The following is a 12,333-nucleotide window of genomic DNA, read 5'->3' as shown; positions in this document are numbered from 1 at the left end:
ATATCTGACTGTCTAGTAAGTATCTGTTCACTTACCTGATCTTGCTACCTACCTCTCTAGCTCATTTCCAATAGGTGAGGGAAGTCAGGGCTTGGGTTCTCACACCTGGGTGGAATTGAAGGGACTGCCATCCCTTCCTGAGGGAGGCTTTCCCCCCGCAGGCCTGAACTGTGCTGAGCAGACCTAATATATTATGCACATGGGAGCCACGGGGCATATTCCTGGACTATGGAGGAAAATCCATACAAGCCAGACAAGGCTAGTTTTACATCCTATTGTTCATTCTTGGTCATTTTTCCAGTGGTGGTTTGTGAAGAAAGAACCAGGCCAAAGGAGAGACATTCTTAGTGTGATTTTAATAATTAATAGGGACCACTTTTTTTTTTTTTGGTTTGTGTAAGAGAGATTATGGTGAACACAAACATGGTCCAGTGTGAAATTCCATCAAGCCAAAGTGAAATTCTGTCTCTTAGCAGAATTCTATCTTGAGGAACTCTACAATGGTATTTGGGATGGAAAAGGAGTGACTTTTTAAAGTTGTGGAAGGTCTGGGGGCGTCTGGGTAGCTCAGTTGGTTAAGCATCCAACTCTTGATCTCAGCTCTGGTCTTGATCTCAGGGTCATAAGTTCGAGCTGCATGCTGGGCTCTGTGTTGGGCTCCCCTTTGGGCCCTGTGTCAGGCTTAGTGCTGGGTATGAAACCTATTAAAAAAAAGAGAGAAAGAAAAGAAAAACATTGTAGAAGGTCTTAAAAAAGGATTTTGAGTTGATCAGCTTGTACCTTTGCCTTAGATTTACTGGTGTGCAGGCGTTCCTCATGTGTGAGGTGAATGGAAATTGTTTATTTTGCACAGAGTGTGTCGGCGTCTGGTGCATAGCCAGAATTTCCAATGTAGGGTCCCAATGCTGGTTTTGTCAGATGAAAATTGTCACAGGGGGTTAACATGAGCATTATCTGCTGCTACATTGTCTGAGTGGTCACTTACCATAAAACACGTTGATATAAACAGGGAAGTGTGTGTTTATGTAACTTCAGCTTATACCCTGGCAGCAGTCAGCCATCAACGGGAGTATCTATTCCAGAATCCATTTTCAAGAGGTCACTATTAAGCACTATAAATATTGTTCTCAGAATCTGTGCCAATGGGAATATTGGCTAGCACAGGAAATGTTAGAAACCATTCTCCATTGGAGAAATGAGTGCTGTGGAAGATCAGATTGGCCAGACAGGTGTGGGAACCAATGCCCTTGCTTAGATGGGGCAGTAAATTCTCCAACCAAATCCGGAACCCTTTAAGGCAGTGCTCAAGGCCTAGAGCTCAACAAGAGAAAAGGAAATGGGCAAAATAATTAAAGAGGCACCAAAGAGGATGCCCAAATGACCACAAAACATATGAAAAGAGGCTCAACTCAATAGATGTCAAGGAAATGCTAATTAAGACCACTATATACCCACAAGAATATCGGCAAGAATATGAAGAAACTGGAACCCTCAAACTTGATGAGGGCAGGGTAAATTGGTACATCCACTTTGCTGAACATATGATATCCTGTGAAGTCCTCACCCCCATACCTGAGTATAGGTGTCCAAAAGAAATGTGTACATAGGTTCACCAAAAGACATGCACCAGAGTGTTTGTGAAAATACTATTCATAATAGCCCCAAGCTGAAACCATCCAAATATGTATCAACGTACAATGCCCTCTTTATCCCACCCTTCCAGTGCCCTGAGCTCATGTCTGTTCCTTCATATCACACAGGCTCAACAGCCTACTTGATTCGCAAGTGGGATTTCCATTAAATTCCAACTCCCTTGTAGACCTCCTCTTGACACTTCTTGAAATCCCTTACATCTAATTATCAATGAAGGGAGGAGCTGGAGCAGCCTGGAAATAGTGTGAAGATGCCTTCTTGAAAAAATTACAGGTCCGAGAGAGAACACATTTCATTATTCGTTGCCAGGTATAACTTTTGCTGTGCCAAATTAATGGCTTAAACAACAACCATGGACATTTTCCACAATTCTGTAGATCTTCTGGGCTCAGCTTGTGGTTCTCTGGCTCCATGAGTGCCAGCTGATACAGCTCATGCTTGACTGGGGCTGGAATGCCCAACTTGGATTTACCCAGTACCTGAGGAGGCAGGAATGGCTGGGGAGGGCTGGGCCTCCCTCTTCAGCTAAGTAGTCACACTATTTACACAGGGGTCCAGAGAGAGAAAGACAGAACTGCTAGGCTCTTACCGTCTCGACCTGGAATTGGTGCAGCATGACTTCCAACACGTAGGATTGGTCAGAGCAAGCTTCAAGGTCATCCAAGATTCAAGGAGAAGGGACATAGGCTTCACATCTTACAGGGATGGGAGCAGTTTGCTCAAAATCATCTTGGGAAGCAGTTTGCCACTGGAAACAAGAGTAAGGGATGGCAATCTGGATGGGCAACCTGGATTCAAGCCAAGCTTCCACCCCTCATGAAGATTACCTGGTTTACTGGGGCCTCAGTTTCCCCACCTATAACATAGAAAGCTTGGACTAGAAGGCTGTGAAGTTCCTCTCAGCTCTAACAATCATGGTTCCACTGTCCACATGAAGACTGTGCCTGGTAATAACCTCAAGTCTCCCATCGCTGAAACCCCATTCTCATCCCCCACGATCCCTCTAAGAATAATCCATTGGTTATATTCTTGCACCCTCTTTCCATTCCAATTGAAACTGGAAGGTTCTATTTAAAAAAAAAAAAACACCCAAAACTTCTATGTAGTTTCATATCATACAAAGAGGCTTAAAATTTCCAAATCAAAAGTATTATGAAAAGTTTATGCAAGTCAAACTTTGATTTCTCAGTGTATTGAGAAAAATGAATCAAGAGGGTTGATTGTTTGGGGCAGATGTTTGCCTTCCATTTGAGGAAAACATCCAGAACATTTTAACCCATTTTTCTCAGTTTAAAAATAATGAAAGATATCAAGCATTAGGGAAAAAAATGAATCACTCAAATTATTACCACTTGAAATACCTTGACTAAAAACGTTGTCTCTTTCTCTTTACGTTGTTTTTTCTGTGTATGTTTATGGCAGACCACGTCGGTTTTGGGGTCCCTCTCTTTCCCAAGGAACTCTGATAAACCCTGACCAGTCTACAAGGAAATCCATTCCTCTTGTAGATAATTGTTTTGAGAAGTGGGCTTGCCCTGATTAATGTGTATAATGGAAATTTCGCCAGGGGGGTTCTGGAAAGGATTCTCTGCTATTGTAAAGATACACAAGGCAAGAACACATTTTCCAGCTCTGGACATTAGTGCGTGAGGAGTTAATGCCAGACGCTGTTGGCGTGGGGGGTGGGGGGTGGGGAGGAAGTAGCTAACATGTTGATGGGGCCAGAGCCAGAGAAGTGAAATGGTCTTGGTTCATAGATGATTTGGAAAGACACCCAGTTAATCCCCGGAGCTGCCTGTCTACAAATTTCATGTTCGGTGAGATAAGACTTCCCCTTCATGTTTAAGCCACCTCTGTTTATGATTTGCTATGACTGGCAACCAAAAGCATCTTCACTGCTATACTATGTATAGGTGGTTAAATGTATTTTAGAACGTTTATTCTGTCATCCATCAAATATTTAATGAGGATGCCCCGTGCACTAGGCTTTGGTCATTCTTCAGACACACTTTAGCTCTGTATTTTTCTACTAAGCATTTTCTCTGGTCATTAAAAACTCTCTCTATGTCATTTTAATGGCTACTTTATTTAGTCATTTCCCTATTATCTGACATTTAGATTGCTGAGGCTATTCATTATTAGAAGCAAAGCCACAGTGAGCATCAGTGTACATAGTGAGTCACATTTCTGATATTTTGGGGGACATATTTCTTAAAAAAAAAACAGAAAAAGATACAAATATTTTTAAGATGTCTAAGACATTTCAGATTGCTTTCTAGACAGTTTATGCCAATTTATATGTCCCCATGCAGCGACTGAGATTTTCTGCTGCATCTGAGGGCACTCTCATAATACACATTAAAAAAATGTTTCTAGAAAGAGTTGTGATTGAAATATGTAGGACACTTGTACCCAGGAAATCAATGGCATAAAAAATGGGAAGGGAAGCTGTCAATGAATAAAGGGCACATGAAGGATACAATGCTTGGACCTTGTTAGCATCCTGATTCATACAGATCCGTAAAAAGATTTTTGTGAGAAATTTGAATATTATTTGGTTTTAAGGAATTAGTGTTTTATTAGGTGTGACAATGTCATCGTGGTTATGTTGAGAAAATAAAGTTCTTGTCAGTTACATAGGCACCATTATTAATGGATGAAATGGGATTTACTTGAAAATACTCTGTCAGATAAAGGCGGTAGGTGCCTGGCAAAATGTTGACAATTGCTCAGAGTTGGAAATGAGGGTTCGTTACAGTATTCTCCCTACCTTTGTGTATGTTTGAAACATATCAGAAGGCAAAGCTTTTCACTTTTTTACCTTGATTAATTGGCAGTCAGCAGGGTATACATGGGAGCTAGGAGACCGCAAGCCTGCTCTCCTCTCTTCATGGTCTAAATGAAGAGCTCTGTTGGGGTTGCCCGGGAGCCTAGACGTCTCTAGCTGCTTCCAGACCCCCAGGACACCAGAGAGCCTGGTTTGGTCCCAGGAGCTGCGTTAGGGATGACAGTCACAGTAAAGCAGATCTGAAATGGTTCGGGGAAGCTAGACCAAAGTCGATTGCCAGGCGAGCATCCTTAGACTCTAAACCAAATTCATGAGCCCTTGGTCCTCAGGCAGCTAGCTCACGTGCTCCTGGACTCAGGGGCTGGACCTGAATCAGAAGACCTCAGATGTGAAGCACAGAGAACAAATTATATATTGAAAAGCACCACCTGTGACAATCAGTTTCCTTTGTGTGCCCTATGAAATCCAAGGAGACCAAAATGCATGGGGTGCGGCTCATTTTTAAAACCAATGTAATTACATCACTTGTTGGAAGAGGCACACATCCATTCAGAAACGTGTTTTAGTAAATGAAAATTGTAGGGTTTCAGTTTCTGATGCAAGCCGATCCCCTGATTTGGGTACCAGATTTGGCAGCCACTGTGGTCTGGGTGGCTATGTAAAGCAAGGAACTAGACGCCTGGTTAGTGTCCCTCCCTCAAGTCTGCTCCTGAGGCATAGGCCTGACAGTGGTTTGTACTCACTTAGCACCGTCAGGTGGAAAGAGCTCAGGCCTGGGAGACAAAACAGATCTAGGTTCTGATTCCAGCTTTGTGCCTCTAGGCAAGTTACTCAGCCTCTCTATTCTTTTTTTCTCATCTGTCAATGGGACTAGTAGACTAATAATTAACACCCGGCAAGGGCGTGAGGAGCCAGCACACCTAGCACAGGGCAGGTGTTTGGTGATGCTTGTGTCTTTTCCCTCCACCAGGGAGGATGCTGAGGCTTCTTATTCCCAATCTAAGGCATCCCTAATAGCCTTATGGGGCTCAAAAAAAGGGAAGGCTTCCTGTGAAAAACCTGTATTATTAGCTTCCATATTTTTAAGCTCTGGTCATAGAAGCTATGGAAGCACCTCTCACTGCAACCATGGGGGCCTGCCTCCTGCTGCCCCCCCCACTTATGCCATTTTCTGTTATTTTTGCTGATTGAAACGACAGCAGTGATCAAACCAATACAGCAGGTAATCAAAACTCACGGCTTATCGATTCTTTAATAAAACCAACTGTTTTAAAACCAAAAAAACAAGATAGACTTTAGAAATTTTAAAGCTCTGGAACATGTCTAGACATGTCATTCATTGGAAAAGTCAGTTTGCCAAGCTTGCCAGCTGGCTTCAGTCACATACGTGATTGTCACTCATCCCAAGTGAGGTGGCATTCAAGACCCTACAGTCGGGCTAACTCCATCGCGCCTTGTTTTGGCCCTTGATTCCGTATGCCTTGTTTTGTAGATAGCAGTTGATTTGTCCCAGCCTCGAGGCGAGGCTCCTTGAGGTCAAGGTCCTTGTCCAGGTTACGGTTGCACAGCCCAGTTAGTGCAGGCCCTTGAACTTAATAGGTGCTTAATAAATTATTGCTGGAAACTTTGAAAGCTACTCTTAACTGCTCTACTCTCAAAGATTAAAATAACTAAGTCACTTCTAGGATCAGAAATGAAGATTTTGGAGAAGCAAACATTTGCCCATTTAAATCTTGCATTCTCCTCTGATTATTGGCAAGCACCTCCCTCTCCCCTCCCTTGTTATTTCCGGGCTTCCTCATTTTCAGTGCCTTTATCCAGTTCTTGGAATATTGTTGGGTCATAAAAGGCCCCCAGATAAATATTTGTCAGGGTTCTGTCTCAGTTCTGTCTCCAATGAAGAAATCCCTAAGACTCTTCTGGTCTTACAGCTTTGAGATAGGGGCTCACCCTTTCATTTTTCATTTCTTTCTTCTTCTTCTTCTCCTTTTTTTAAGTAGGCTTAAGTAGGCTTTTTTAAAGTAGGCTTAAGTAGGCATGGAGCCCAATGCAGGGCTTGAACTCACAACCCTGAGATCAAGACCTGAGCCAAGATCAAGTCAGAGGCTTAACTGACTGAGCCACTCAGGCACCCCTCACTTTTCATTTCTTAGTGCAGAAAGATTTGCAAGCTTTACCACTCCTGGGAATTTCCTGGGCCAGAGAAGGTGCCCCAAACATCCTCAGGTCACCAGGAACTAATTACTTGACACCCTGGTTATTCCTTGGTGTTCTCTGAGGGGGCAGAGAAAGTATCACTCTCAGCTCAGTCATTAAACTCAGTACGTTTTTTTTCTTAATTCTCCACTGTTACAACCACCTCATTTGAGCTTGGGGGTAAGAATTAAAGCTAACAAGAGAACACAGCAGAGACAAAGTATTTTTTTTTATACAAGGAAGCTCTCTAATAAATGAAACCTGCTGAGGGCCTTTAGTTTTTAAAACAGGAGTCCCCAGAGAAAAGAGGAGGGTCTAATTTTCTCTCTTCCATTAAGGTCCATAACTATAACTCCCCATGAAAGCAGCCCTTCCTTACCAAGTCATCCTGTCCCATCCAGTTCAAAAGCTAGATTCACTCTCTCCTGCTGGTCTCTTGGCTGTAGGCTGTCAACACCCTACCTTCCGGTAGATGCTTGTATGCTACAGAAGGAAGATCAAATTTAATTGGAAAACGAGATGGTTACATAGTATGTGTAGCTAGGTGTTTGGGAAGAGTGGCTCCGTGGCTCTGCCCGAGGAGAGGAGGGGGTCATCACCCCAGAAGCCCACACATGGCAAGGTCTGATCTGACCGCTTCCCAGGGTGCCCTAGGAGGCAGCCACAGTGAGCTGTGGCAACAAAGAAAAGCGCCGGCTTGGGGACAAACATGGTGTCATCGGGAAAGAGGATGAGGGGTGAGTCCTGAGGATCCCAGCAATGGGGCTCAAGTTAAGAACCTGAACTTGATAATAAAGAAAAAATGGAAACAAGAAGGTTTGGTTCAAATAAAAGGCTGACTCCAGGGAGGCATGCTCAGTACTTATTTTTTGAATGGCATTTGTATTCGGAGACTTTGATGCCCTTCCCTTCAAACAGATCAGACTCCTCATGGTTACGGAATCATTTGCTTGGAAGGATTGCACGTCCCTCCAAGTGGGCTGACCCTGGGCGCCCCTCAGTGAGAAATACTGAATGTATCACTGCTCCTGTCTTTTCCTCCTTGTTCTTAGTGATGCCTGTTGTCCTACTGTTGGTATTCTTAGTAACATGTCTGTGCGCATGGATGGAGAGATCAAGAAGCTGGAAATTGTGAACAGTAAGAGGCAAAGGCAAGAAAGACATTTTCTATTTTATCAAACTATAAAAACCAACACCTCAGTTTCTACTCCCAAAGCATAAGGTGTATGTTTGAAGAGTTTTGTTTGAAAGATGGAAAAAACAAAGGCACCTGCATGGCTCAGTTGGTTGAGCTTCTGACTTTGGCTCAGGCCATGATCTCATGGCCCCAGGTCGAACTCTATGCTGACAGCTCAGAGCCCGGAGCCTGCTTCAGATTCTGTGTCTCCTCTCTCTCTGCCCCTCCCTTGATCATGCACTCACCCCGTCCCTCGTCTCCTTCAAAAATAAATAAACATTAAATAATAATAAAAATAAGAGATGGGGAAATCTTGAGCAAATTTCTCATTTTCACATTTGTTGGCATATGTTATTTCTCTGTCTGGAGCACCACACCACCACCGTGCACGTGCACACACACACACACACACACACACGCAACCACACTCCTCCTTGCCGGCCTAACTCCTCTTTAGCTTTCAAGTATCCCTGCTTAGTCTTCTGAGAATCCCAAGTCTGAGCTGGGTTCCCCCTCTTAGACACTGTACCTCCTTCAGCACAACTCCTATACTATGTAATATAGTAATACCCTCACTACCCTAGAGCTCCATGAGGGCAGGGACCAGTCTGGCTTTTTTAGAGTTCAATCCCCCATTCCTGGAATGGCATTGAGTAAGTATTTGTAGAATAAATGAATTTCAGTGAGTCTGTATAAGCCTTTTCATCCTATGAGCTGTTGTTTGTCTGTCTGAACAATGTCTGCTGAGTGTGGTGGTCCAGGCTGTGCACTGCACAAGACATCTAGCCAAGTCAGGAGGGGAGGCCAAAATGCTGCTCGCATTCTCATCGCCCAGCCATTTTTCACTGACTGTATCCACCTGGAGGAAGATGTGCCTTTGCCTAATGTGTACAATGGCACCAAACGAACCCTCGGCCGGGCAGCTCTGAACAACACTTGGCATCTTCGAAAGGAAGTGAGCGTTCTCCCCTCTGTTCCTAGAAAGGCTAGGACTGAGCGCTTTGATGAAACTGTTTCTTCGGGTCCTTCACCAGTCATCCTTGCCAAGACCCTGACCGCATTCACGGCAAAGGCCTTCCTCACTCTTCTCTCCTCTGATTTTTGTCTCCTGCAGGGTTTGGGATGACCACCCCAGCGACCGTAGGAGGAAAAATCTTTCTGATCTTTTACGGCCTCATTGGGTGTGCGAGCACCATCCTGTTCTTCAACCTCTTCCTGGAGCGCCTCATCACCGTCATCGCCTACATCATGAGGTCGTGCCACCAGCGGCAGCTCCGGAGACGAGGGGCCCTGCCCCAGGAGGGCCTGAAGCCCCCTGGCAGGTGCGAGGTGGACAGCTTGGCCGGCTGGAAGCCTTCCGTGTACTACGTCATGCTGATCCTGTGCATGGCCTCGCTTCTCATCTCCTGCTGCGCGTCGGCCATGTACACGTCCATCGAAGGCTGGAGCTATTTTGACTCACTCTACTTCTGCTTCGTGGCTTTCAGCACCATTGGCTTCGGGGACCTTGTCAGCAGCCAGAACGCCCAGTATGATAGCCAAGGCCTCTACCGCTTCGCCAACTTCCTGTTCATCCTCATGGGCGTCTGCTGCATCTACTCCTTGTTCAACGTCATCTCCATCCTCATCAAACAGTCCGTGAACTGGATCCTAAGGAAAATGGACAGGGGGTGCTGCCGGCAATGCCAAAGGAGGCTCCTGAGGTCCCGGAGGAACGTGGTCATGCCGGGCACCGTCCAGGACCGGGGCAACATCTCCATTGACACGGATGGGGTGATGGACAGCGACACGGACGGGCGGCGTCTCTCGGGGGAGATGATCTCCATGAAGGACTTCTTGGCCGCCAACAAGGTCTCGCTGGCCGTCCTCCAAAAGCAGCTGTCCGAGACCGCCAACGGCTGCCCGGCCCAGGCCAGCGCGCTGTCCCGGGACAGCGAGTTCTCAGGGGGGGTGGGGGCCTTCGCCATCATGAACAACAGGCTGGCGGAGACCAGTGGGGACAGGTAGGAGCAAGGAGCGGCCACTGGGCACGAAGGCCAGGAGAGTGGACGATGGGGGGAATCGCTGGGGTGGGTCCCCTCTGGAGCTGTCCTGTCACCCTCTGCAGGCCCAGCCTTAGAAAGTGCCTCCCCTTGGACAGCCGGCCACCTTCCAGGGCAGACAGAGGCCACGAGGCCCTTCTTGGCTTTACTCTCTGAGGTCTGAACTCAGTCTTGAGAATGAATCACAGAGGCAGCCCAAGACACCGCACTGTCTTTTTACTCACCTTCCTCCAGGGTTTTAACTGCCTAAGGGAAGTGGGGGCGGGGGAGGGGCGTGTCAAGTAAGCCTCCATTTCCCACTGCTGTGTTCTTCATTTAGAAATAAAAATCCTTAGCGGAGATCCTCATTGTTGCCTAGAGCCCTGAATGGCTGGACTCACTGGCCTGCTCAGCCCCTTCAGGAAAGCGGGGGGGACGTCTCAGAATGTGTCTGGGCCCTGGGCGCCCTTCAGAGCAGAGGCGTCCGCGGTGCGACGGGTGGGAAGTCACCCGGCCTCCTCTCTGTGTCTGCTTCTCTGCCTTTTGTTTTTCCTTTCTTTTATATTTAAGATTCTAATGCTGGGTGAGGTGTCTGGGGGACCTCAGCGTGGTAAGAAGAAAACTAAATTCAGCTTCAGGCCTTTAAACTGCAGCCAAGTAGTGGACAGATGCATTTTTTTTGCAATGAAAGACTATAGCTTAACGTTCTTCCTTCAGTGGTCACAGAGACCATTTCATTTTTTTTTTTTTAAACCAGGGCTTGGGGCCCATTGCAAAGATAATGGCTATTTATTAGAACTGAAAATTGAATAAATCCTCACTTTATTAACTAAGATTACATGAGTGCTTATTATGGGCTGCGGGGCTAGGAATGGCTTCTCCTGGGCAATTTGTTTCGGTTCTGCCTCCTAGGATTGTAACAAGTCTAGTTACATAACCTCCTGAGCAGTTAAATCATCCATGCCGGGAAGGGGGCTGTTGATCTTCGTATAGTCAGGAGAGAACATTTTGGGGCTTGAGAGAAGCGTGAATAAGAGATAAGCTGCTGTTTTTGAAAGATAAGGATGGTGTACACGCGGCACTTTCAGAAACGATGAAGAAAGTCTGGCATCGCGAAGAAAATACAGGAGAGCACTGTACCCAATGAGACTGGGATGCGGAGCGGAACGCATCCGAGCGGGGAGCACCTGAGGGACACCCCTGCAGCGTTCCTGTGTTTGGCACAAGGAAGAAACAGAGGCGTGAATGTGGAGGGATTGTCCTTCGTCTGAACTCTGAAGGCGACAGCCTACAGCTAGCAGAACCCAGGTGTCCTGCTGGTGACATCTGACCTCACCACCGTGCGCCACATAGTCTGAGAACCTCCCTCAACTGCTCCCTCCTAGGCTGAGGTGCCTTCTCTTCCAGCTGGAAAACCCAGTTGCTTTTAACAATGCTAAAGTACTCAGCAGCAGCACCCGCCCTGTAAACAGCAGCCCTGGGCTTCGAACTAAGGGCTGTGTGGCTCTGAAGTCAGAGATCATCATCTTCTTCTCCTCCTCCTCCTCCTCTTTTTTTGACTTTCAACTTTTATGTATTTTTTTTAATATAGTTTGTTGTCAAGTCGGTTTCCAGTAACACGCAGTGCTCATCCCAACAAGTGCCCTCCTGCATGCCCATCACCCATTTTCCCCTCTCCCCCACCCCCATCAACCCTCAGTTTGTTCTTGGTATTTAAGAGTCTCTTATGTTTTACTTCCCTCCCTCTCCTTAACTATTTTCCCCTCCCTCTCCCCTGTAGTCCTCTGTTAAATTTCTCCTGATCCATATATGAGTGAAAATATATCTGTCTTTCTATGCCTGACTTATTTCACTTACCATAACACCCTCAAGGTCCATCCACTTTGCTGCGAATGGCCAGATTTCATTCTTTCTCATTGCCATGTAGTACTCCATTGTGTATATATACCACATCTTCTTGATCCACGCATCAGGTGATGGACATTTAGGCTCTTTCCATGATTTGGCTATTGTTGACATTGCTGCTAGGAACATTGGGGTCCATGTGCTCCTATGCATTAGCACTCCTGTATCCCCTGGGTAAATCCCTAGCAGGGCTATTGCTGGGTCATAGGGGAGTTCTACGGATAGTTTTTTGAGGAACCTCCATACTGTTTTCCAGAGCGGCTGCACCAGTTTACATTCCCACCAGCAGTGTAGGAGGGTGCCCGTCTCTCCACACCCTCGCCAGCATCTACAGTCTCTTGATTTGTTCATTTTAGCCACTCTCAAGTCAGAGATCTTCACATCTTATTTTGTATCACTCTCAAAGGAGCTACTGCAAAACCCCCGTTAAGAACCTCTGATCGCAAACCGGGCTCTCCGGGGGCTCTGCTCTGGGGTAGGCGCCGCGGGGCTGGGGAGCGGAGCTGGGTCCCTGCCCCAGGAGGGATCTCCACGTTCCTGGTAGAGGGAATGGCACAGAGCAGGTCCCTAGACCTGGGACATGTGCCGGGGGC

At 46.4% G+C, this 12,333-nt stretch overlaps 1 protein-coding gene across 1 annotated transcript in view; it reads left to right on the top strand.

The window, feature by feature from the left end:
• KCNK13 (potassium two pore domain channel subfamily K member 13) overlaps positions 1-10,670 on the top strand; it is a 104,180-nt gene extending 93,510 nt beyond the window's left edge. Inside the window, exon 2 of the mRNA XM_029950770.1 lies at positions 8,929-10,670. Within this exon, the coding sequence (XP_029806630.1) occupies positions 8,929-9,821 (893 nt within the window). The 3' untranslated portion in view covers positions 9,822-10,670. The remainder of the gene's footprint in view (positions 1-8,928) is intronic.
• Positions 10,671-12,333: the final 1,663 nt, after the last annotated feature.

The sequence above is a fragment of the Suricata suricatta genome, chromosome 9, assembly GCF_006229205.1.
Source record: "Suricata suricatta isolate VVHF042 chromosome 9, meerkat_22Aug2017_6uvM2_HiC, whole genome shotgun sequence".
NCBI classification, from domain to species: Eukaryota; Metazoa; Chordata; class Mammalia; order Carnivora; family Herpestidae; genus Suricata; species Suricata suricatta.
Note: the sequence above shows the minus strand (reverse complement) of the source record. Positions and strands in the feature narration are given on the sequence as shown.